The 24,662-nt window shown below is 51.3% G+C and overlaps 7 protein-coding genes across 7 annotated transcripts; 1 reads left to right on the top strand and 6 right to left on the bottom strand.

The window, feature by feature from the left end:
* Positions 1-5: 5 nt before the first annotated feature.
* Positions 6-1,379, bottom strand: MIND_00154100 (Protein kinase domain-containing protein; the record flags this gene model as incomplete). The annotated part of the gene is made up of 5 exons (XM_037358466.1): positions 6-359; positions 408-744; positions 791-828; positions 874-1,158; positions 1,227-1,379. The coding sequence occupies 5 exons, from the start codon at positions 1,377-1,379 to the stop codon at positions 6-8; spliced, it is 1,167 nt and encodes a 388-aa protein (XP_037226376.1).
* Positions 1,380-2,230: 851 nt separating this feature from the next.
* On the bottom strand, positions 2,231-3,637 carry MIND_00154000 (Protein kinase domain-containing protein; the record flags this gene model as incomplete). Its single annotated transcript, XM_037358465.1, has 5 exons — positions 3,449-3,637; positions 3,117-3,401; positions 3,034-3,071; positions 2,637-2,973; positions 2,231-2,584 (listed from the first exon to the last, which is right to left on the bottom strand). Exons 1-5 carry the CDS (start codon positions 3,599-3,601, stop codon positions 2,231-2,233), a joined length of 1,167 nt encoding a protein of 388 aa, XP_037226375.1. The 5' UTR covers positions 3,602-3,637.
* A 178-nt stretch (positions 3,638-3,815) lies between these two features.
* MIND_00153900 (uncharacterized protein) lies at positions 3,816-5,346 on the top strand (the record flags this gene model as incomplete). The annotated part of the gene is made up of 10 exons (XM_037358464.1): positions 3,816-4,015; positions 4,071-4,203; positions 4,264-4,391; positions 4,438-4,482; positions 4,542-4,560; positions 4,611-4,709; positions 4,767-4,847; positions 4,899-4,959; positions 4,991-5,078; positions 5,133-5,346. The coding sequence occupies 10 exons, from the start codon at positions 3,816-3,818 to the stop codon at positions 5,344-5,346; spliced, it is 1,068 nt and encodes a 355-aa protein (XP_037226374.1).
* Positions 5,347-6,058: 712 nt separating this feature from the next.
* On the bottom strand, positions 6,059-6,963 carry MIND_00153800 (uncharacterized protein; the record flags this gene model as incomplete). The annotated part of the gene is made up of 3 exons (XM_037358463.1): positions 6,059-6,068; positions 6,120-6,444; positions 6,495-6,963. 3 exons carry the CDS (start codon positions 6,961-6,963, stop codon positions 6,059-6,061), a joined length of 804 nt encoding a protein of 267 aa, XP_037226373.1.
* Positions 6,964-20,061: 13,098 nt separating this feature from the next.
* On the bottom strand, positions 20,062-21,781 carry MIND_00153700 (Pkinase-fungal domain-containing protein; the record flags this gene model as incomplete). Its single annotated transcript, XM_037358462.1, has 6 exons — positions 20,062-20,117; positions 20,172-20,195; positions 20,245-20,464; positions 20,520-21,384; positions 21,428-21,483; positions 21,566-21,781. The coding sequence occupies 6 exons, from the start codon at positions 21,779-21,781 to the stop codon at positions 20,062-20,064; spliced, it is 1,437 nt and encodes a 478-aa protein (XP_037226372.1).
* Positions 21,782-21,827: 46 nt separating this feature from the next.
* Positions 21,828-23,453, bottom strand: MIND_00153600 (Beta-lactamase domain-containing protein; the record flags this gene model as incomplete). Its single annotated transcript, XM_037358461.1, has 5 exons — positions 21,828-22,385; positions 22,435-22,689; positions 22,734-22,842; positions 22,890-23,289; positions 23,336-23,453. The coding sequence occupies 5 exons, from the start codon at positions 23,451-23,453 to the stop codon at positions 21,828-21,830; spliced, it is 1,440 nt and encodes a 479-aa protein (XP_037226371.1).
* Positions 23,454-23,627: 174 nt separating this feature from the next.
* MIND_00153500 (Histone H2A) lies at positions 23,628-24,289 on the bottom strand (the record flags this gene model as incomplete). Its single annotated transcript, XM_037358460.1, has 6 exons — positions 23,628-23,640; positions 23,692-23,759; positions 23,809-23,826; positions 23,880-23,901; positions 23,939-24,068; positions 24,118-24,289. The coding sequence occupies 6 exons, from the start codon at positions 24,287-24,289 to the stop codon at positions 23,628-23,630; spliced, it is 423 nt and encodes a 140-aa protein (XP_037226370.1).
* Positions 24,290-24,662: the final 373 nt, after the last annotated feature.

Genomic DNA, 24,662 nt, shown 5'->3' with positions numbered 1-24,662 from the left:
AATCTCTAGTCTCTGACACGACTGGGTTTCGGTGTTGGCCAAAGATAATCGCCCTTGTCCAGCGGTATTTGAGTGTAGAAGTCGCGCATTTCTTTACTCAATTGGGGTCGATCGCTCCGAGGAGTGTAAGGAGGAATGGGAGGGACAAAGAATGCTGTCCTCCACAGCTGCCGGATGCGCTGAAAAGGACCGAAATGATGTCGTTGGCCTGGCTGACGTAGTTGCCACCAAGTTAGACCTTTGCATAGTTCGTCGAACCTCTCACAGACCTCCCCAATGGTGGGTCGCATTGAAGGATCGGGCAGCGTCATTTCAGTGACGAGAGGCTCCAGAAAACTAAACGATGGACGAATTGTACCCTGACTGACTCAAGTTTCTTGATTTGTGACGATAAGCGAGAAACACACCTTATATTTTTGTTTGTCGGAGTAAAGGAAATATTTCTTGAGGAGGTTGCCCAAACAGTAGATGTCCGTTGGGAACGGATTGCACAACTGATGGGTTCTATACTCTGGAGGCGACTTATCTCCTCCGACGATGACGTATTCAAGTGGTGGCCCTTCCGCTGGATCGTATTGTCTAGAGAGCCCAAAGTCGATAACAAAGTACTGTGGCCAGCACTCCGTCCGAGTGATATGATGCGCGTCCCGACGCGCTGTGGGGTCTTGCCAGGTGATGACCGGATGATACCCGGAAGGGAATAAACGTGTTGGGTCTTGGACAACATTGAGAAAGCTGCAGTCGCTGAAGAAATGTCAGGCTAAATGACAGTAGTTATTCTGCAACACACCGATGAGCGACGAAATGTTCATGCATAAATTCGAATCCCTAAAGCTAGTTAGTTATCCGCCGAAAAAGTACTGAGAGTCTGACTTCGAATAATTGTCGAAAGCAGTCGATAACCTCCCCTACAGTGTCGAAGTCGGGCCTTAAAAAGCGGATGAGTCGAGGCATAACCAGTATTTGCAAGCCAGCGTCTTCTGGGTCTTGCAGCGTCTCTAGAATAGGAATGCAGTGATTTCTTGGATGACCGGCAAGGGCGGGCGAGGAGAACAGTGTGGCAATCTCGACCTCATGAGGATGTTTACTGGCGACTACTGCCTTGAGCATAACCGGCTTATCGTCCGATATGCGACGCGCATCCATGATACGAAGTTTCTAAAACCCGTTGAGAGCTGCTCAACATGCTAGTAGTAATTTGATATAAAAGCACCAAACCAACGCACCAAATAAGAGGCTCCATATTCACGAACGGCTTCCCATCCAGCATTCGGTATATAGTCTGGGTGAAACTTAGGTCGCAGGCGGTATCCGAGGGCTTCAAGAAATTCCCGGCGCTCGAACCAGTACAGTTCATGACGGCGAAAAGAGAAATCCATCGTTGCGATTCAGAGTCAACATGGTCGAGCACGAGGCTTTGAAGTTCAACGTTCAACAGCCTTTGAGGCAAGTCAAAGGTCAAGAGCAGTGGGGTCACATGATCATGATCAAGTGGCGGGTCAATTAGTGGTGGGGTGGATTGACCCGGGTTAGCAGGCAAGCGTGACGCCGCCCAAGCGCGCCAGCGCTTGGAGTCCCAAGCACAGTGCTCGGACCCCCTCCGCATAGTATATAAGCCGCCTGCGAGCGCTGTCGAGACTCATCGTCTCACACTGCGCTCGCAGGTAAGTCAGTCTCAGCTATCATACTTTCTCCTCGTCTCACACTGCGCTCGCAGAACAATTCGTGTCATTTAAATTCCCCACCCTCCATCCCTACTCCATTTACACTCCATTCTACTGTCTCTCTTCTCCTCAGTCCTGTATGTCACTAGTCCCTCGTAGTTAGGCTTGAGTTGGTCCCCGGACCGACTCGAGAACTTCGGACCCCAATATAATTGTGCCCAAACTCACTCCTCGCCCGATTCCATCACCATCTGTCTTCCTCTCCCTCACGACATCCTCCTCGCGTCGAAGGCTAATCAAATCTTGCGATTCACCACCAGCAACTACATGATAGTAGTATATACATCTAAGTGGTACGACGAGGCCTAGGTAGGCCCCCTTGGACGTAGGATCGACAATTGGAGGAATTGTCCCGTTTTACCACTCCGACCTGACGTAAGTCTCGAAGACTTGACGTGTTGGTACACTTCATGTGCGAGTGCGGCGCCGCGGGGCTCGAAGCCAGTTAATATCGGATGACTTATCCATGATAGTTTTGTCTAGGTATTTCTCGCATTATTCGCAGGTCAAGCTCTTGCACGATTGGGTTTCGGTGTCGGCCAAAGATAATCGCCTTTGTCCAGGGGAATCTTCGTGTAGAAGTCATGCATTTCTTGAGTCAATTTGGGCCGATCTCTTCGAGGAGTGTAAGGAGGAATGGGGCGGACAAAGAATGCTGTCCGCCAAAGTTGCCGGATACGTTGAAAGGGACCGAAATAATGTCGTTGGCCTGGCTGACGCAGCTGTCGCTGGGTCAAGCCACTACATAGTTCATCGAACTTTTGGCAGACTTCACCGATAGTGGGTCGCAATGAGGGTTCTGGCAGCGTCATAGCTGTCACAAGGGGCTCTAAGAATTGGAGAGATGGCCGAATCATGCCCTGAATGCTCATGCTTAGCGCTTGCACTGGCAGTCGTGGTCGATCAACACACCTTGTACTTGCTTTTCCCAGAAAAGAGGAAGTATCTCTTCAGAAGGTTGCCCAGGCAGTAGATGTCCGTTGGGAATGGATTGCACAGCTGATGGGTTCTATATTCCGGAGGCGATTTGTCTCCTCCAATGATGACGTATTCAAGTGGCGGCCCTTCCGCTGGATCGTAGTGTCTGGAGAGCCCGAAGTCAATCACAAAGTACCGTGGCCAGCACTCCGTCCGAGTGATATGGTGCGCATTCCAATGCGCCGCGGGGTCTTGCGCGGTAATTACCGGATGATACCCTGAAGGAAACAAACGGGTTGGATCTTGAACGATGTTGAGGAAGCTACAGTCCCTAACAGAGAAGAGTCGGTGATCAACGACGATACTTCGCTTTGCTTGTCATGTACCGCACCGATGAGCCACGAAATTTTCATGCATGAATTCGAATCCCTGAAGCACTCAATCATGTGCCAAAGCAATGAGAGTGTCTCTCACTTCAAACAATTGTCGAAAGCAGTCAACAACCTCCCCTACAGTGTCGAACTCGGGCGTTAAAAAGCTAATGAGTCGAGGCATAACCAGTATTTGCAAGCCAGCGTCATCTGGGTCTTGCAGCGTCCCTAGAATAGGAATGCAGTGATTTCTTGGATGACCGGAAAGAGCAGGCGAGGAGAACAGTGTGGCAATCTCGACTTCATAAGGATGATCACCGGCGACGACTGTCTTGAGTATAACCGGCTTGTCGTCCGAGATACGACGCGCATCCATGATACAGGCCTTCTGAAAGCTATTGAGCCTGTGAATACGCCTCATAGGCACAGACGCACGAAATGAGAGGCTAAATATTCCCGAACGGCTTCCCATCCTGCATTTGGTATGTAGTCTGGATGAAACTTGGGTCGCAGGCGGTATCCAGAGGCTTCAAGAAATTCCCGACGCTCGAACCAGTATAGTTCATGACCACGGAAAGATATTAACATAGGCAGAGGTTGACATGCAGGACTGAGGACATGAGGCGAACGTTTGGTTAGGCATAAGCGGATCACGTATTCGGCACGGTCACAGCGGTCACGTGAAGTTACAGCAACTTTCCGTTTAACTTGTCTCCAGGAATTGTCGATGGACCTCATGCTGGTGTAAACTTAGAATTGAACGTGGTCTTTGCATGGAGGTTCTCTTTCTCCTCTCCCTCTCATGTCCGATCGTCAATCTCCTTCCACTGATACTACAAGTGCTCCTGGTCCCAATAGCACCAAGTTCAATCTCTTTCGATCGCCAACAAAGTCGACAATGGAAGCCCTGGACGTGATGGACCAAAGCCTTGATGATCTTGGAGAGACTATGCCGTATTGGGCGCAAAACGAGCTGACACCTGTAATAAGAGACATGCAACTGTAAGTCCTAACAACCCATATTTTTCTCATCATATCCTTACCTAGTCGAACATAGGCAGGCTACTAAACGTGATGTGGTCTGCGACAAGATTATCCAAGACCCCTTCCGCGGCACGCTGAGCATTCCTACTCGCAGGTTGGCAGCATCGTTGAATTATGATGCTACACACTTGTCGCTCAGAGTGAAGGTCTGCCCAGATTACGCACCTTGCTCCCTCTAACAAAATCCCACCTTCCGACCATTTCAGGGGATATCCAATCAGAAGCGACACGGAGACAGCATACCTCCCCCACCTTATTCATTGATCCCAGAGCAACATACACCACTCTCCGACCGGTCCGAGTCTTCGAATGTCGGCGAGAATTTGGCTCGAATGTACTGTGTTATATTTTCTCTTCTTCTATGACTTATCGCTACTCAGAACTCCGCAAGCCCCGTCCCCGAAGACAAAAAAGAATCTTCTCAAGTATGTAGACGCCTTCTGAGTCGCTGTTAACGTTGGTCCATTATCCTAACTTTGTGCAGGGACAAGTTAGACCGGGTGGTATTCAATTTGTCACTCTTGAAACCGCAGGGTGCCTATGTTTTTCATAGAAAGCCAAAGAGAGGCCCATTTTACGCCCGCAGGACATGAGCATCACACCATTTCTTCAATCACTAACCCAATCGCAAGCAATTCACCCGGAGCCAATTGTGAGCATCTGAAATTGTTCTGGGCTGACTGAAAAGTCTTGCTCAATACGAAACTAGCCTTCAAGCTCCCATACCCCAGACTCGGACTGTCAGGCTGAGCTTCCCATTCCCGAAACGACGCGAAACCTAGAACCATCGGTAAATGTTAGTTTTTGAAGCTTCAGCTACCCTCATCATTTGAACTATTAGGCTGAAATTCCTATTCTTGTGACGATTCAAAACCCACAACTTGAACCACTGACACCAGCAAGTGCTCTATAACTTCTGCTGTCCTCATTGAGCAATAACGCACTGGCAGAGACCTGTTCGTAGTGCTGTGACCTTGATGGTTTACAACCCTGATGAGGAGATCGAGCGGCATCATCACCGGTAAGTGCGCTCCTATCCCTATTCCCATCCAATGAAACTGAGGAACATCCTCAGCCTTAGCCAGTTCACTCACCACGCCGTTGCCGCATCAACGGTCGCTGATTACTCGGATAGTGAAGATAGTACAAGTCAGCATGCTGAACATGGATCGATGCTGGAGTCGGAGGACGTCGCTTCCGACATCGTGACTTCGCGGAACGGGCAGCATGCTCCTGGAGTGCAGACTCGTCAACGTGGAATAATGCTAGCGAGGATCCAGCGGCCCTAGTAGTAGCTTTCTGATTGCCTGATTCCGAGATAGATTGTCTGCCTGTCATCGACCTCGATAATTTCTTCATACATTCATTTGTGACTCTCCACCACCGCCTAGCTCGGTAAATGTGAGAAGAAGTAATCCCAGATACTACAATATTACGCAAAACGTCGCTTTTTGCCAGTGCGCTGACACATATCGCAAGCCCGCTTCAGCTTGCTCCTGGTACCCTTCTCGTCATCCTCGGCCGACAGCTTTTTTTTTTAGGAACGGCGCCCAAAAAGAGAGTGCTAAGTCATATTGTTCCTCTGCTTCCACTCCAATAAGACCTCCATGAAATCACCGACTCCGCGATATGCAAACGACAAGAACATTAGTCGCAAAAGATCATTGTTGCCCCCAGTGGCTTTCTGTGCATCCTTGAAATCTCTCTCCAATGCCTCCAATCTCGTATCCCACGCCGATAGCAAAGATACGCATTGAGGCAGAAAATCTCCGTAGAGTTGGAAATCATCGGCTGTTATTCGCCGTTGAATATGGCGTGTCGCAGTACTTCGGCTCGTGCTCAACTGTTGGCGTAGGAGTGTCAGGTGGCTTAGTTTGACTTTATCTCGGAATACTGCAGCCCATTGACAGACAAAGTACACCGCCCACAGATCGTCGACAGGGGAGTATAAGTGATCACTTCCTGCGTGAATATCATGGAGAAGAGCTTCAGACATGAATTCTACAGTGCCCTAAAACGGATGAGACGTTGAACCAGTACTTAGACTCGCTTTGCACCTTACCGAACGCGTGGAATTTCGGGGAGCATCGAAATGGTGCCACTTGACTGCATTATCACCATCAATAATGAGGCCGGATGCATCAGCCCCCACACCCAGGGTTTCGAGTAGGTCTTTGACGCGTTGTGCTTGCTCTCGACAATCAACGAACCACTCAAAGGGTTCAAGCCGAGATGTCTAAACTTGACGATAAGGTCGTCGATGGCGTCAGGCGCGAGTCTCAGATCAATCTCGAATTTTTTCATCGCAACAGCTTCTGCGAGGCGAAGTAGGTTCCCTATGCTCGGATCCCGGTGGAAATAGCCAAGTTGAAACATCGCAAGCCATCCTGCCAATCACTAATCAACGTATGAAGCCAGAAACCACTAGTAGACCCACCAAGTAAAGTATGGAGGATTGCGACAAAGAGTGCGAGAGGATTTGGTGAGGAGACAAGCGACGACCCAATTGTGTGAAACAAATGGTAGAGCTGACTGCGCCATTCTGGTTCTGATGGGACAGTCTTACTGAAGACAGGCCAATGGAACTGCTTGAGATCCATAACCTCTTCGGGGGTAGGGAGAAGAAGGTGGTTCGTGAAGGGGCCGGAAGTTTCGTCAGCCGGGGTACACGAATAGTGGTGTCCTGGGCAGCCAAATAGTTCATCGCAGGCCGACGCCAGCTCGTCTTCGATGGTTTTCCAAGTCGGATTGTCTCGATCCCAAATCGACTTGAGTATCACTTGTTTTTCCTCTTCCGATGTGCTCAATGGCTTGGTGAAAACCTTGGATGCCATCTTGAGTTCTCCAAGTGGATATTGGGCGATTTTTGGTCGGATTTCTGGTGGGAAATCAGCATTGAAACGCATGAAATAGAAGCTATGATGAAAGTGGAAACTCCACAAACAACACAAACAACTAAATCAAACTGAGTGAGGTCAGGGCTCCATGCAAAGTATATGCATGCTGCAACCCATAAGAAGAAGAGGAAGATGACAAAGCTGAGTGGGAACCATAGATAGATAGAGAGTGATGATGATGTAAGTGGTGATGATGTCAATGATGATAGTGATGATGTGGGTGATGTGGATGTGGATGTGGATGTGGGTGTGGGTGTGGATGTGGATGTGGGTGTGGGTGTGGGTGTGGGTGTAGACATGTAAGACCTGCTCACCATATCATAAGAGGAAAGACCAACTCCCTCTAAACACCAACCCAATACGAAACCAAAACCAAAACCAAAGCAACTTCCCAAAAGGGTAGTAGTCACAGTCACCGTCACATCGAATATATTTGTTGTTGTTGATATGTTATTTATTGTTTTTGTTATTGTCGTTGCTGATAGCACTGAAGCCAGCATCAAGAGCATCAAACAATATGCCATATATAGCAATAATGTTCCAGATATGGGTCGCTCCATCAGGTGAGGGCGACGTTCCATATTTGGCAAGATGCGTCTGAGCATAGTCACAGTCTAACCAAGGTTATGCCAAGTTGTTTCTCATAAACAGAGTCGGTGTGGTCACGTGATCACGGAGATGACTAAGCAGGTGGGTTCAAGGGTACCAGACCCGACGACGAAAGGGGAGGGGTGTATAGGCAAGAACTCGATGAACCGCGCAGCAGTTCTAGCGTGGGAACGGGGTAACAACTCAAGGGCATGTCATATCCGTGCATCCGTCATGTGCCGCGGCCCGCGGACCGGTCACGGTCCGCCGGGTTCCGGCCCGATCCGATCCGGTCGCTCCGGCGACCTTGTACTCTGTATGTCTTTCGCCTTGTTACTTATATCTCCGTATGTCCTTATGCTTGTTACTTTCCATATGCACTCCGTACCTTGTACTTACTTATGGTCTTCCCTTTCTACTTACTTGTAGTATTTAAGCAGCTAAAGTAGCTACGGTACTTTAGCTTGATTATAAACGTTACTTGCACTCCTCCTCTGTGCGGAACGACTCCGAAAACTCTTCTCTCTTCTCTTGTCCTTCAACCGGATTTCACTCCGCTCGCGGACCTTGCTCCGCTCCGACTCCGCTCCGGTCCGGTTGGTCTTGTGTTCATTCGTGTCAGGCAGCTACTGGCTTGTTAGCTATAGTAGAAACCCCCTCTGTTCTGCACGGCACTTGACAGTATAATCAAGCTCATCTGTCTGGCTTTTCCTCATGTCTTACGACAATTCCCAACAACGTTTCTCACCCCCAACGATCCTCGTCGATTTCCGACTCGTCCGGGATGGCCTCAACAGTCGTCTCCTCCGGCTCCTCCGGTTAACTTCTACGAGGGCCTAAACCTACGAGTTCATGCTGATCGGCGAAATTCTGCTCTGTTTTCTTCGTTTCCCCCTGGGAATCTTTACAACACACCCCCTGCTCTTCACGCTCCCATGCAACATCCAGTCTCACCTTCTCCTTTGCCTCAAGGCGCTTCATACGTCACTTTGCGCCCTTCGGCACGTCAGTCCTTAGAACCAAACTTCGGACGACGCTCCGCTCCTCACCCATCGACTTATTTGGATCCGCCTGTTCCGCCTCTCCCAATCAACAATCCTATTCGGCAATTTAATGCTGATGTAACTGGCTTGCGCGGAACCATTCCGGCCGAATTGGCCGCTGCGATACCGGATCACACCCGGTTCACCCAAATCGATGAGGAAGTAGAGCAACAAGGTGAAATTGTTCCTCCCCCTGTTGAAACAGAGGAACAACATGGTACTGGTTCTGGTTCTGCTAATCCTGGTGGGCCAGATAATGGTGGAGATGGCCCTGGCTCCCCTGGCGGTCGTAATAGCCCGCTTGGTGAGGGTCCCGGTGGTCCTGGGGGTCCAGAAGACCCTAATGGTCCTGATGGTTCTGATGGACCTGGCGGTCCGGGTGGCGGCGGTGGCCCAGGAGGTGGCCCCGGCGGACCCGGCGGTCCTGGTGGTCCTGGCGGCGGTGGTCCTGGAGGCGGAGGTCCTCCGGGAGGTAACCCGCCTGGTGGTCCTGGTGGCCCGGGTGCCCCTCCGGCACCTAGGGGACCTACTGATGGAGAGAGAATGGCAGCTAGCATCGTTTCTGGTCTGGCTGCTCTGGCTGCTGCGATTAACACTATGTCGCAAAATCAGGCCACGGCTCAACAATTCTCCCTCAAAACGTCTCGAAACGGAAAGTCCAATCTCCGTAATCCAGAGCCTTTCGAAGGCTCTGACCCTTTAAAGCTTCGTCCTTTCCTCACTCAGTGCTATTTGCATTTTGCTGAACGTCCCTCTGAGTTCACTACGGACTCGGAGAAGATTGTCTACATCCTCTCTTATCTTCGAGGTAATGCCTTGTCGTGGTTTGAACCCCAACTGTTCAGCGACGATCCGGACTCCGTTCCGTACTGGGACGGAAATTTGGAGCTCTTCCTATCAGAGCTTCAGACTACGTTCGGTCCGGCTGATCCGGTTGGTGACGCGGAGGCATCACTCCGCATCTTGAGGATGAAGAGCGAGGACAAGATTACGACCTATGTGATCGAGTTTACTCGACTTGCGTCTCACACATTCTGGGGTCCGGAAGCCCTCCGATCCCAATTCTACGAAGGTCTCCCTCGACGCATCAAGGACGAGCTTTCTCGCGTCGACTACGCGAACACACTGGTCGGCGTGCGCCTTGCGGCAGTCAAAATCGACACTCGCTATTGGCGACGCAAGGAGGAGATAATCCGCGAGAATAATCTCAAGGATTCCGGAGGGTCTGGCTCCGGTGGCGGTAACCAGAAGGGTGGTGGGAAGAAGTCTGGCGGGTCTAACAACTCGTCGTCTTCGGGATCCAGTTCTTCATCGACTGGAACTTCTGGTTCGTCCAACTCCAACTCCAAAGGCAACAACAACGGCAACAACAAGTCGAACGGGGGCAATAATCGCGCCTCTGGCTCCGGGTCCGGTAACGGAAACAACTCCGGGGGTAAGACTTCGACTTTCTCTCACCTTTTGAAGGGTGGCCATCTCAATGCTGCGGAGAAGGAACGACGGATCAAAGAGGGCCTTTGCCTCTATTGTGGAGGTAAGGGTCATACGGCTGACAATTGCAAGAAGCGTCCGGCCAATGCTCAGGCCAAAGCTTCGACCACGGAGGCTGCTCCTGCCTCCGACGCTGCCGAGTCAAAAAAATAGACAGCAGCCCTGATGCCTCTGCACTCCATCAGGGTTGCGTTGACTCTGGCAGTGCCCCTACTTGGCCCGAGGCTTTTCTCAACGCTTCCTCTCTTTCCCCTAACGCTCTTAATCTCGACTTATTCTCTGCTGTGGACGCCCTCGGACCTCTTTCGGAGTCGCTATCCGGACCCGAAGCGTATTCAACCACGCATATTTCTGTACTCTCTTCACTTGCCGCGGGATTCAACTCCCGCTTACGGACACTCATCGACTCTGGCTCCTCTCACTGTTTTATATCTGCTCAGGCGTGTAAAATATATGGTTTTGTGCCTTACTCGATCGCGCCCGTTAAGCTCCGATATCTCGACGGCTCTAGTTCTATCATTCGGAGCCAAGTCCGGCTACCGATTCTTTTCCCTTCTGGCGACATTCAAATCTTGGACTTCTATGTCACTCGTCTTGATCCTCCTAGTCAACTGGTTCTTGGATACAACTGGCTGCACCGCTTCAATCCGTTGATTGACTGGTCCGCAGGCAGTATCTCTTTCCGTTCCACTACTCCTAGTGATCCTGTGTCGACACCACTGGCGACTACGCCTGTCTTGGTTCAGAAACCATCCTCTACGGACGACACTCCGGCGGACACCGTTCCGGCCCCTTCGTCGCCTCTGAACACTCCCTTGTCGCCTCCTCCTGTCTTGCTTCCTTCTATGGAGTCTGATCCTTCTATGGATTCGGCCTCTAGTCAAGGCACTTCACCCTTTTCGGCCCCTCACATCTCTCTTGTCTCAGCTGCGGCTTATTCGGCAGCTATTCGTCAAGAAGGTACCGTTCAGTATACCTTACGGACCACCGTTCCGACGGTCCGTGGTAATGCGGCTTCTGCATCTGGCCCGCCTGACGGACTCCCTTCCGAATACCATGACTACGCTGAAGTCTTTTCAGAGACTGAAGCTTATAATCTGCCACCGCATAGAGAGTTCGACTTGCACATCGAGACTGAGGACGGAGCTGTTCCGCCTATCGGACACCTTTACTCTATCTCTCAAGCCGAGCTCGAAGCCTTACGCGACTTCATCGACAAGAATCTCAAGGCGGGCTTCATTTATCCGTCTAAATCCTCTCATGGTGCTCCGATCCTATTCGCTAAGAAGAAGGACGGCTCTCTTCGACTTTGTGTCGACTACCGTGGTCTCAATCGTATCACTAAACGCGACCGCTATCCGCTTCCGCTCATTTCCGATCTCCTTGACGCTCCGGGTCGAGCTAGGATCTATACGAAGCTGGACTTGCGTCACGCTTACCACTTGCTCCGCATAGCGGAGGGTGACGAGTGGAAAACAGCGTTTCGCTCACGGTATGGTTCTTACGAATGGAGGGTTGTTCCTGAAGGCCTCATGAACGCGCCTTCGGCTTTTCAACGCTTCGTCAATAGCCTCTTCGCGGATATGTTGGATGTGTGCGTCATTGTTTACCTTGACGACATACTAATCTATTCGGACAACCCCTCCGAGCACCGCAAACATGTACGGGAGGTACTCCGACGCTTACGCGACGCTGGACTTTATTGCAAACTATCTAAGTGCGAGTTCAGTGTGGAGTCTTGTGAGTACTTGGGCTATATCCTTTCACCTGATGGTTTCCGGATGTCTCCGGAGAAAGTTGCGGCTATCGTCGACTGGCCTGTGCCACGCAAGGTCAAAGACGTACAGTCTTTTCTTGGGTTCTGTAATTTCTATCGGCGTTTCATTCCTTACTACTCCGACACTACCGTTCCGTTGACTCGTCTCACACGAGCCAATACCAAGTGGAACTGGTCGGAGGACTGCGAGGCGGCGTTTAATACGCTTAAGAATGCCTTTAAACAGTCCCCAATACTTCACCATTGGGTGCCTGGTCGGCAAATTACTGTCGAAACGGACGCCTCCGACTATGCCATCGCCTCTATCCTCTCTATCAACGGGGATGACGGCGACATTCATCCGGTTGCCTTCCGCAGCCGAACCCTTGGTCCAGCCGAACTCAACTACGACGTGCACGACAAAGAGTTGTTGGCCATCTTCGATGCCTTCACTATCTGGCGCCACTATCTGGAGGGCGCTCCGCTTCCGATCGATGTCGTAACCGATCACAAGAATCTTGAGTACTTCTCTACTACCAAGATTCTTACTCGTCGTCAGGTCCGCTGGTCCGAGTACCTTTGCCATTTTAACATGGTAATCCGCTTCCGTCCGGGCCGTCTGGGCGGAAAACCCGATGCGTTAACTAGACGATGGGACGTCTACCCTAAAGAGGGGGATAATGATTACCGTAAGGTTAATCCGCAAAATTTGCGCCCAATTTTCGCTACTGAACAACTCACAACGTCTCTACGCGCATCGTATCTCGAGGATGTTGTCCTCCGAGCAACGGTCGTAATGGATACTGAGAAGCTGCACACAGACATCCTCGCAGCTCTTCCGGACGACTCCGCTGCTTCCGCTGGTCTAAAGGCTGCAAAGTCAGGTTCTTCTTCGCGCTGGTCTGTTGACGATTCAGGTCTTCTACGACTTGATGACCGTATCTATGTCCCTTTGGTCGGAACCGGCTCCGGCTCCGATGCATTGCGGGTACGTGTCCTTCAACATAAACACGACCATATTCTTTCTGGCCATTTCGGGCAAAATCGCACTCTCGAACTCGTACGACGCGACTATACCTGGCCGGAGTTGCGGACCTTCGTCCGTGACTATGTGCAATCTTGCGTTCTCTGTAAACGCAACAAGAAGCCTCGACATAAACCGTTTGGGTTACTTAAACCCCTTCCGGTGCCGGAACGACCTTGGCATTCTATTTCGATGGATTTCATCGAGGGCTTACCAAAATCTGGCGAGTTTGACTCTATTCTAGTCATTGTTGATCGTGCCTCCAAACAGGCTATCTTCATTCCTTGCGACAAACACGTCAACTCAAAAGATCTAGCCCACTTCTTCCTTATTCACGTCTTCTCTAAACACGGAGTCCCTTCCCATGTGTCCTCTGACCGTGGATCGGAATTCGTGTCCGCTTTCTTCCGGTCATTAGGCGAGTTACTCAACATGGAGCTACACTACACTTCGGGTTGGCATCCGTCAGCTAACGGACAGGTTGAGCGCGCTAACCAAACGCTCGAACAATTCATCCGCATGTACGTCTCGTATCAGCAAGACGACTGGGACCGCCTGCTTCCGCTTGCCGAGTTCGCCTACAACAACGCACCTAACGCGTCAACCGGAGTCTCTCCGTTCTTCGCTAACAAAGGCTACAATCCATCTCTTACCATTCATCCTGAACGAGATGTGGCTAATGTTTACGCCAAGGACTACGTCGTTGACTTGGAATCCCTTCACGAGTTTCTTCGAAAACAGATCTCCTCCGCTCAGGAGCGGTACAAAGAGACGGCAGACGGCAAGCGCACTCCGGATCCGATCTTCGAGGTTGGTGAAAGTGTCTACGTTAGCGCTGAACATATTTCTACCACACGCCCTACCGCCAAATTCTCTGAGCAGTACCTTGGACCTTACGAGATCATCGCCAAACCCTCCTCCGCTTCCTATACGCTCCGCTTGCCTCAAAAGCTTCGCGGAGTCCATCCGGTCTTTCACGTCTCTCAACTCGAAAAGCACTATCCCAATCCGTTCCCGACTCGTACGGACGAGCCTCCGGCTGCGGTTGAAGTCGATGGTGAACAACACTTCGAGGTAAAAGCTGTGGTTGACTCTAAAATTGACCGTCGCTACCGGGTTCAGCTCCGGTACTACGTGGAGTGGTTGGGCTACGAAGATACTGACGAGCAGTATACGTGGGTTGGCGCTGACGACTTAGAAGCTCAAGAGCTTATCGACAGCTTCCACCGCCAACACCCGGACAAGCCTGGGCCGGACTACTAGCCTTTTCGGATTCCCTCCGGTTCTTTGCTTACTCGCTCACTCACACTCGTTTCGGACTCATTGCGGATTCTATTCTATATACAAAGGCCATTTTTCTATCTACAATTGGCCGTTCTGCTACCTACTTCTTCTTGCTAGGCCCGGTCTTCTTCTCCTGAGCCTTCTCCTGCTCCTTTCCCTTCTTCTTGTTCTCCCGTCGGCGCTCGTTCTTCCTGGCGGTTTGCTTACGCCTCTTCTCGCGCTTCCCGTTCCGCCCGTTCCCACTCCGAAAGCCGCCGTGACTCGGCGATGTCGAGCGGATCGGGGATCCGGATGACTGGTGGCACCCAGTTGGGCACCGCGATCGTCGCAGGGGCACGACGGGCCCGGACCTTCTCCGGTGAGCTTTCCGCTCGCTGCTTCCCCTTGCCTTTTTGTCCACTTCGGACTCCTCCTCCTCCTCCTCCGACGACTCCTTCGAGCCCCCATCCACGGACTCCTCCGCCTCGTCGTCGATGAACGACGGCAACTCGTCGTCGAACAACGACGCAGGATTTGCGCGCGGGCCAGAGCCCTTGCGGAAGATCCTCCGGCGTTGGCGCACCGGTTGCTCGACCTCGTCGTCGTCGCTCGACTCGACGACCGGAGTCTCCGCCCGCTGACGCTTTCGCGCCCTCTCCCTCGCCGCGTCTGCCTCCATCTCGTCAACCAGACGGCGGAGCTCCTCCTTATAGGCGCGCTCGTTGGCGGCCTGAGGACTTTCCGCCTCTGGCGACTCCTCCCTCAGCCCACTCCCTTCGCCCTCCTGTCCTTCCGGCTCCGGCGACTCCGACCCAATGTCTCCACGGGTCACCCTCGCTCTCAGCTCGTGGAGCGCCTTCGACAGCGTAATGAGATGCTGCCCCTGCTCGTTCGCCAGTTGGGTGAGCATCTCCGTCTTCTCCTGGCTCGCTTTGAGCTCGGAGCGGCTCCGCTCGAGCAACTCGCGATGCTCTTTTGATAGGCCAGCTTCGCTAAGTCGAAGGTCAGTTTCGATTTCACTCCGTTGGCTGCTTCACGCACCCTTTTGGTCTTACGACCCTTTTGGCCTTCGGAGGCTTTCCGGGCCAGTCGCAGGCGGCCTTGGCGTCCACGCATTCAACGCACGACGACGCGTTGGTTTTCGTCACCGGCTGGTCCACGCACTCCAGCTCCTTCTTGACGCAGCGATAACAGGCTACAAAACGGTTAGTTATTCCTCCGTACGCTCCGCAACGGAGTATTTACGGATGGCGCGCAACGACATGGTGGTGGTGGTAGAGAGGAGAGAGTTTGGGTCCGCCATCACGAAATCCCACGGCCTTATATACCACGAATCCGGCACTCTCCGACAAACTTTTGATCATCGCCTCCGTTTCCGCCAATTCCTTTGCTGCGCCAAGCTGCGGCCCTGCAGCCATTTAATTTTAAACTTCCGCAGGGTTTCCATCGAATCTTCTGGGCTCTCGCAGGCCTCGTGCCTAAGAGGGGGATACTGTCATATCCGTGCATCCGTCATGTGCCGCGGCCCGCGGACCGGTCACGGTCCGCCGGGTTCCGGCCCGATCCGATCCGGTCGCTCCGGCGACCTTGTACTCTGTATGTCTTTCGCCTTGTTACTTATATCTCCGTATGTCCTTATGCTTGTTACTTTCCATATGCACTCCGTACCTTGTACTTACTTATGGTCTTCCCTTTCTACTTACTTGTAGTATTTAAGCAGCTAAAGTAGCTACGGTACTTTAGCTTGATTATAAACGTTACTTGCACTCCTCCTCTGTGCGGAACGACTCCGAAAACTCTTCTCTCTTCTCTTGTCCTTCAACCGGATTTCACTCCGCTCGCGGACCTTGCTCCGCTCCGACTCCGCTCCGGTCCGGTTGGTCTTGTGTTCATTCGTGTCAGGCAGCTACTGGCTTGTTAGCTATAGTAGAAACCCCCTCTGTTCTGCACGGCACTTGACAGGGCACCTATTCACTCTCGGACCGACGACGTTGACGTTGACGGCGACGGCGACAGCGGCGACGACGTTGACAGGTGTTCTTCAATACAATACCCCGCGGGGCCGTGATCGTGATCGTATACAGTACTCGCTTAGTCGTTGACGGCTTCCGTTAACCCTGGCCCAAAGCGGCGCGAAAGGGGAGGGAACCCGAAGGGGGGGATTCACTGGTCTACCTACTACATGGGGGCCCTTTATATACCTCAGCCGTTGCTGCGGACAAGCCACTGAGTCACTCGGCGCCGCGTTGCCTAGTCACTCGGCGCCGCGTTGCCTAGCACCCAGATGACTCACTCTTGCTGACTCACTCGGCTCTGGTGACTCACACGGCTATGTGGGTGACGTGTCCAGCCGGCTGCTTATGCGGCTATGCTGACATCTTCCTTCTTGGCCTTTCCCGCCATTTTCACCCCCTCTACAGTGTGCATGCTCTTCATCTCCCCCATTGAAAAATCCTGAGTGTCCTCACTCAGCGCCAATGTTGCATATTTTCCAGATCAGAAAATCCTCTCTTCTTCCAATATTTATCTGGCTTCTCCTCCAAGAACAATGTTGTGCCACATCTCTGTGATTAGGGCCCAGTTTCTTGGATTGTGGCATTTCATTTCTCTTGACCACTCTTCAACTCAACCCCAAATTCAAATTTTCCAGAGTAGAGTCAATCATTTCCACAAGTGTCATGGCTCCCTTGGACTTTTTCTTTCTTATTCCCCTGGGTCTTCTTTATCTTCTTCCCAGAGTTTTGTGCATCTAGAATCTGTTTATCTGCTCGCTCCATAGCTTGCCGTTGCTTCTTGGTCAATAAAGGAACAAATTTCTGGCCTGATGTTGATTGATCATTGCCCTGGAAGCCCCTATTCCATTGATCACGGTAAAAATTCATCAACCATGCCCTTTGGACCATAGCGCCATCATCTGGTACCAGCTGTCCTATCTTGTCTTCAATCTGGCCAATAGTATCCTGGCTTCTGCTGAACTGCTCTGATGATTGGGCCTGTAGTGAGTTCAAGTTATTCTGGAGTTTTCCAAATGCATCACTGATGTCATCTCTAGTTGAGTACTCCAGTTGTTTAGTTGAGTTGACTAGTCCTTCAAGACTAGATTCCATCTGATCTAAATGCAACATCTGTTGCTTAACCTGGTCTTGTAAACTTTGGAGTGCAGTGCCTTCATATTTCTGGACTTCTTGGATTCTATCCATGACCTCCTTCATACCATCAACTTTATCTCTGAGGTGAGAGTGGGAGTCCTCAAGATATCCCAGTGTCTGATTGATATTGTCCTCCATTTGACTTGGTGTATGCTCCATTTTCATCCTTGAGGTCTTGTTAGAGTCCATATCTGCTAGCACAGAATAAAGTCCTTCTTGGAGAAGCCTAGACTGCTCATGCAAGTCTGCATGTAAATCATCTAGCTGTTCAGTCAAATGTCTTGTAGTATCTACATCCTGTGCAAAAACAGACATCTTTTTCAGCTGCTGAACTGGCTTTGCCTGCTGTGGTAGTGGTGTCCTCCAAGCTTCTCTTGACCTAGCTATAGGTAGCCTTGGATGGTTTGTCACATGTTCTAGTTGTGGCATTTGTGACCCTGGTCCTTGCACCACCAGTTTTCCTGAACTCCATTCCACTCTAGACTGATCTGTGAACTTTTCTGGATTCCTGACTTGGTCTAGCCTGGTCACTTGGTTCCTTTTCTGGTCCTCATGTTCTGATGGAGCTTCATCAATATCTTGGCTAGTTTCTGCCTTGAGCTCCTCTGAATCATTATCCTTCATAGATATGGTGCCCATTGCAGCAAGCCTTTCAGCTGTCTTCACCAATTCAGATAATGCAATAGTGTCTTCACGACGTCTCTGGTTTGTTGAAGTTTGTAGACCATGCTCTTCCAGAACAATTTGTCCTATCTTCCTATCCAGCACTGCCTGTTGCAATTCTTTTGCTGATCTATGGTCAAATGTTCCCAAGTAATACTTGCATGCTTCCCTATTTGTCAAGATTGAAGGTTCCTGTTGGAGCTTCTCCACCAGAACCATAAACTGTCTTCCAAACCTGATAAGGGGTCCTTCTTTATCAAGTTCAAGTCCTTGATGCTCTGCACATAGTTCCTCCAGACCATGCAATGTTCCAACTTCTCTTGCCTTCAACTCTGGATAGAGGGAATGAATCTCTGCAATAAATGCAGCATATGAATAGGCAGCCCCATATGTCCTAAGTCCTCTCCAGAATAACCTTTTCCTGGTAGGCAGATAACTTGTCAGAAGCTCCTTCTTCTTCTGCTTATCCTTGATGCTGCCAAGTTCGAAAATGCTGACCATATTGTCAAGAAAATCCACCAGATCATCAATCAAATCACTGGTAAACTTTGGGCATTGGTCCTCCCATGACCTTGGAATCCGAAAGGGAGCTACAGCTGAAGAAGCTGGTACTGGAACTGCTGCATTAGATCCAGAGTAGGGTTGCCCTTGTTTCAGACGAGGTATCTGTGAGTTTCCAGCCATAAACACAGAGGCCATATTGCCCTGCATGTTGCCCTGCATGTTGCCCTGCATATTATCTTCCATCTGATTGCCCATCAATGGAAAGTTGACCATAGGTAAGGGTTGCTGATCATGGCCAGCATTGATGACAGCAATGTTGTTATTGTGGGTGACCCTGCCAGCAGAGTCACATGGTACAAGGTGTGGTGGTCCCAACTCCAGCTTGTCATTGTCTTTCTTCTTGTGGATGAGCCCCTCGCGGTGGGCTCCAGATGAAACGCATGAAATAGAAGCTATGATGAAAGTGGAAACTCCACAAACAACACAAACAACTAAATCAAACTGAGTGAGGTCAGGGCTCCATGCAAAGTATATGCATGCTGCAACCCATAAGAAGAAGAGGAAGATGACAAAGCTGAGTGGGAACCATAGATAGATAGAGAGTGATGATGATGTAAGTGGTGATGATGTCAATGATGATAGTGATGATGTGGGTGATGTGGATGTGGATGTGGATGCGGGTGTGGGTGTGGATGTGGATGTGGGTGTGGGTGTGGGTGTGGGTGTGGGTACATAAGAGACCTGCTCACCATATCATAAGAGGAAAGACCAACTCCCTCTAAACACCAACCCAATACGAAACCAAAACCAAAACCAAAGCAACTTCCCAAAAGGGTAGTAGTCACAGTCACCGTCACATCGAATATATTTGTTGTTGTTGATATGTTATTTATTGTTTTTTATTATTGTTGCTGATAGCACTGAAGCCAGCATCAAGAGCATCAAACAATATGCCATATATAGCAATAATGTTCCAGATATGGGTCGCTCCATCAGGTGAGGGCGACGTTCCATATTTGGCAAGATGCGTCTGAGCATAGTCACAGTCTAACCAAGGTTATGCCAAGTTGTTTCTCATAAACAGAGTCGGTGTGGTCACGTGATCACGGAGATGACTAAGCAGGTGGGTTCAAGGGTACCAGACCCGACGACGAAAGGGGAGGGGTGTATAGGCAAGAACTCGATGAACCGCGCAGCAGTTCTAGCGTGGGAACGGGGTAACAACTCAAGGGCACCTATTCACTCTCGGACCGACGACGTTGACGTTGACGGCGACGGCGACAGCGGCGACGACGTTGACAGGTGTTCTTCAATACAATACCCCGCGGGGCCGTGATCGTGATCGTATACAGTACTCGCTTAGTCGTTGACGGCTTCCGTTAACCCTGGCCCAAAGCGGCGCGAAAGGGGAGGGAACCCGAAGGGGGGGATTCACTGGTCTACCTACTACATGGGGGCCCTTTATATACCTCAGCCGTTGCTGCGGACAAGCCACTGAGTCACTCGGCGCCGCGTTGCCTAGTCACTCGGCGCCGCGTTGCCTAGCACCCAGATGACTCACTCTTGCTGACTCACTCGGCTCTGGTGACTCACACGGCTATGTGGGTGACGTGTCCAGCCGGCTGCTTATGCGGCTATGCTGACATCTTCCTTCTTGGCCTTTCCCGCCATTTTCACCCCCTCTACAGTGTGCATGCTCTTCAGCATCAATCTATGAGAAAGGAGTCCCTACTGACTTTTTTCAGCGGTAACGGGCTGATCTGCATTGCTATATGAATATATTTTCCTGGCCAAAAGAAATCCGCATACCAATGACATCTTCTAATGTCGCTTGCACCGGATTTGGTATCGGAGACGGTCGAAGCTGGAGTCTGTGGACGACGAGCTGTGGTGATGGGGGCGAGATCGGCGACGGGGCGGTTAGGGTATGAAAGTTTGAACACGTTCGTAGCACGACCGCGACAACACACAGCACTATGCAAAACCTCCTCAATGTTTGCATGCAATGACTTTGCGTCTCCTCCGCCAACTGGCAAGAGCATTTCAACCCCATTGTACCATGGCGGCAAGCCGATGTCACCCACCGTCTTGCATGTGAACAAAGCCATCCAGATCCACAGCATTTCCTCCTGGCCGCGTTGCGTGACGAGCGACAAAGGCTTTGAGCACGACAGCCCGCCACGATGAAAGAGCAGAAATCTCAAGTCCCACTCGACAGGGTTACATGCGAGAACAAGGGCATAGACACGCAGGGGATTCGCGGCGAATAGAGCATGCCCATATGTGGCTGCTTGTCGCAGGAGCTCGGGCCATTCATCTTGGACTTCCAAAGGGATGCCGATCTGGATGTCGGCAGCGTTCGGTGGCAGGGGCTCTGTAGCACTCGGGGGGCACCAATAGAAGCGCTTGTTTCGCCAGTCCTCACTACTCTGCGAGTCAGGGGACGATACGCCAACGATATCAGGCTTTAATGGCTTTTCGCCTTCAATACCGTCTTGTGTGGGTCGGCCATAGACGAGGAATTCGAGTTGCGAATAAACTGATGTTTCGGCGAGATCCGGACATTTCGATTTTACGAGGGCCACACAAGCATTCAAAAAGGCAACGAGTTGCGTGCAATCCTGTTTGCCCTCTATACCACCCTTAGCGGCTTGGAATCGCGAGATGAAGGTGCTTGTGTCGAGGTCCTTGCGGCACTTCTCGAAAACCTCCTGAAACGCTGGTTCATCGACGGCCAGGTCGTAATAATCAGCCCGGTCGATGTCGTCAGCAATTTCCATCCTCTGTTTCACTTCAAGTACGTCCGCAGAGGTTTTCCTCGTCCTTTGGCACACCCTTGTTGCGAATCTCATTGGGGAAAATTCCCACACGTGGTTGCGAATCTCGTGTTCAAGTACGCTCTTCAGGTCATCTTGGGTGACAGGAGGTGATGAGCAGTCGCTCTGCGTACTACGGGACCGAGTCATTGGTGAGAGTCGCCGGATCCTCTGACATGTGGAGAGGGGAGAGATCAATGAGATGAGAGATGAACCCTATTGTACACGTGACCTGATGCAAAAATCAGTTTTTTTCGTGTCTTATTGTATGTCCATCATAATTTCTCGAACCACACGTCAGCAGTCTCACGCACACTCCCGCCCTTCCTCATGCGCCGCGTAGTATCCCCAATCGCAACATCGAAGAAACCGAGCCCAACAACCTCGCCATCCACCACCACAAACTTGGCGGTATAAACCTCGCTCGCCGGATCCTCAAACGGCGCCTTGTCGTCTCCATAGCCGTGCGGGTACAGATTCGTTAGGGTGACGCTGTAGCTACCAACTCCCTCCAGCGGTGTCAAACGCATGTGTGTGCCCCAGAACCGCGGCCAGCGGGCATAAAGTTCGCCAAAGTCAGCGGGGAAACTTCCCGCTGGGGATGTCGACGGTAAGGAAGTCGTGGACTACAGCTTTGCATGCTGAGCTGCCCGAGAAAATAGGACTGCAGAGGGTGAAATTGCCATAGCCGGGGTTGGCATATGACCCCTCGAATCCGAGCATGGGTTTCGCAACTTCTACAGCTTTCGGTGGATGAGGAGGGTCTTTTGTAGTCGGATTGTTTTTGCGGGGAGGGAGTCCGAGCACGCGATCCATAACCTTTCGCGAAATATTGCGCAGGGTGTCTTGGACTGCAGTGTTGATCAGGACAACAATGCCGACTCCGTCTTGCGGGTAGAACTCGACACGAGTCGCAACCCCAGGAGCGCCGCCGTTGTGGGTTACCACGTCATGCCCACGATATGAAAGACGCCCCCAGCCGAGTCCATAGCCCATAATGGAGGTAGACTCGGTGCCGGTTTCGACTGCAACCGTGATGGCGGAGGTGGCGAGGTCAAATGTCGATTTGGGAATAATGGTCTTGTTGGTGCGCGGATCCACGCCTTGGTTCAGAAGGGTCCTTACATATGCCGCCTAGGAAAGACATTATTATTATTAGTGGAGATCAGATGAAGAAACCCACCATGTCTTCCGTTGTAGACTGGACACCACCCGCACCAGCAATAAGGGGAGCACTGTGCTCAGGCATGAAGAACGGAATGCGGCGGCCACCAGCCAGGGGAGTCCACGCCTGAGTCAAACGACCGGTTTCTGCTGCCCGGTCAGGGTACAACGTCGACGACTTCATCCCCAGTGGCTTGAAGATGCGCTCTTCAACAAAGTCGCGATAGTCCAGTCCCGAGTATTTGGACACAATGTGCGCGCCAGTGACATACATCTGTTTGGAGTTAATGGGTAGAACAAGATTTGTGAAGGACATACCATGTTGTTGTACTGATACCGCTGCCTCAACTCATCCGAACTGCGCAAATGGCGCAATTTAGCAACGATGTCGCTCGGAGATTCGTATGGAGAGTACGAGCCATCGTGTCTGCATTTGGATTGAGCACTATTTCGTAAATGGGCAGGTGGACCCACGCTGGTACCCCAGTTCGATGAGAGAGCAAATCCTTCAAGTCAGTGTTATTGGTCGCCCACTCGTCTTCGAGGGCCCATTCGCCGGGCAGAAGGTCGATCAACTTGCTGTTCCAGTTGAACTCGGAGACCCTGTCGGGCAAGGAGGTCGCATTCTCCCCGTTGGAGAAATCGTCCATTAGAATGCCCAGCGAAGCCGACAGGAACGCCTTAGAGCACGAGCCAAGATTGAACATCGTCTGTGGAGACTGGTCAGAACGAACGAGAGGGATGTCTGGACGCACATCGGTCGTCACTGGTACTTCATGCTCATCGCGTTTGCCCCAGGTTTCATATTCGACCTCCCCGTTTGCCCAGACTATGGCCAGAGACACTCCAGCGGCCTTCCCTGCTTGCATTTCACCTGAGAAGTCGTCAGAAGAGGGTCATTTAACGGCAAGAAATTCAACTTAGGACATAGGAATACAGGGCATCGTCGATAACCTTGTTCCTGGTCAATTGCAGAGGCTCTTGCAACTGGCTATAGCCAGAGGCAAAAAGACCGGCGAGGAGAAGCCAGAGCGACATGATGGGCGCTCGAAAGTCACTGCGGTCATCATGGAGCGGAGTAAACAGGTCTCACCATCAACAAGAGTCTATTCGAGAAGCACAACTATTACTGGAGACCCCAAGTGACGAGATAGAATTATGGCGAATGTTACAAGATACGACAAATACACGAGCGAAGATAGTACAAAGACCCTAACGGTCGTGTCTGGTAACCACGCGTTAGAATAATCCATCAGTGAACGACCACTAGACTCACTTTGAGTGGAAATAAAAAAAGCATAAATGACTACTCCTGGGCGCCCTTGCCCTTCTTCTTGGATGCATCTGAGTGGAAGGTTAAAACGAGCAAGACAGTCGACACAAGGAAGCGAACCAGGAAGAAGCGCGGCATCTGCACAAGCGATTAGCACCTTAGAAAATGCAAACAAAAAGTGATGGTTGTACCAATGTGAGGGACGACACCGCCCTGCGAGATGACGACGTTGCCGAGAAGTTTTCCCAACTCCTCGTCGTTGCGAATAGCTAATTGAAGGTGGCGAGGGACAATACGATGCTTCTTGTTGTCGCGAGCAGCATTGCCAGCGAGCTCGAGGATCTCAGCGGCTAGGTATTCGAGGACCGCAGCGAGGTAGACTGTTGAAGAATGTCAGGAAAAGGAACGGGGAAGTGACAACGGACAGACCAGGGGCTCCTGCACCAACACGCTGGGCGTAGTTGCCCTTCTTGAGGAGACGGTGGATACGACCAACAGGGAACTGAAGACCGGCTTTGGAGGAACGCGATTGCGCCTTGCCATCGCCGCCGCCGCCAGCTGCCTTGCCCGACTTGGATTTTCCGCTGACTTTGCCAGACATTGCGAAGGGAAGAATGCGAAGGGTTGGTGGGTTGGTGGTGGTTGAGTTCGAAGAGCAAAAGATGATGGGTCACAGAATAACGCTGCCTTTTATAGCTTGAAGCAGCCAACCCAAATAATCGTAAACGACGCTTCAGCATATAGTGCGTGTCTATTGTGGGACTTAGAGACCAGGGATACTGTGGTTTCTACCAGCCTTCAGGAATAGAACGAGGCTAGATGAACAGGCCGTCCATAGCAGACGCGTCAACAAACGCGTTGTTTATTGCGTCACAGTTTGTCACACCGCGTTTGTTGATGATTTGATACCGCTTAGTCACGGAAGCCTATATAAACCGAGGGTGACGCTGAGAACGCAACTTTCTTCTTGCCAC

Source organism: Mycena indigotica, assembly GCF_014461135.1.
Source record: "Mycena indigotica strain 171206Taipei chromosome Unknown Mind.scaff0001, whole genome shotgun sequence".
NCBI lineage: Eukaryota > Fungi > Basidiomycota > Agaricomycetes > Agaricales > Mycenaceae > Mycena > Mycena indigotica.
Note: the sequence above shows the minus strand (reverse complement) of the source record. Positions and strands in the feature narration are given on the sequence as shown.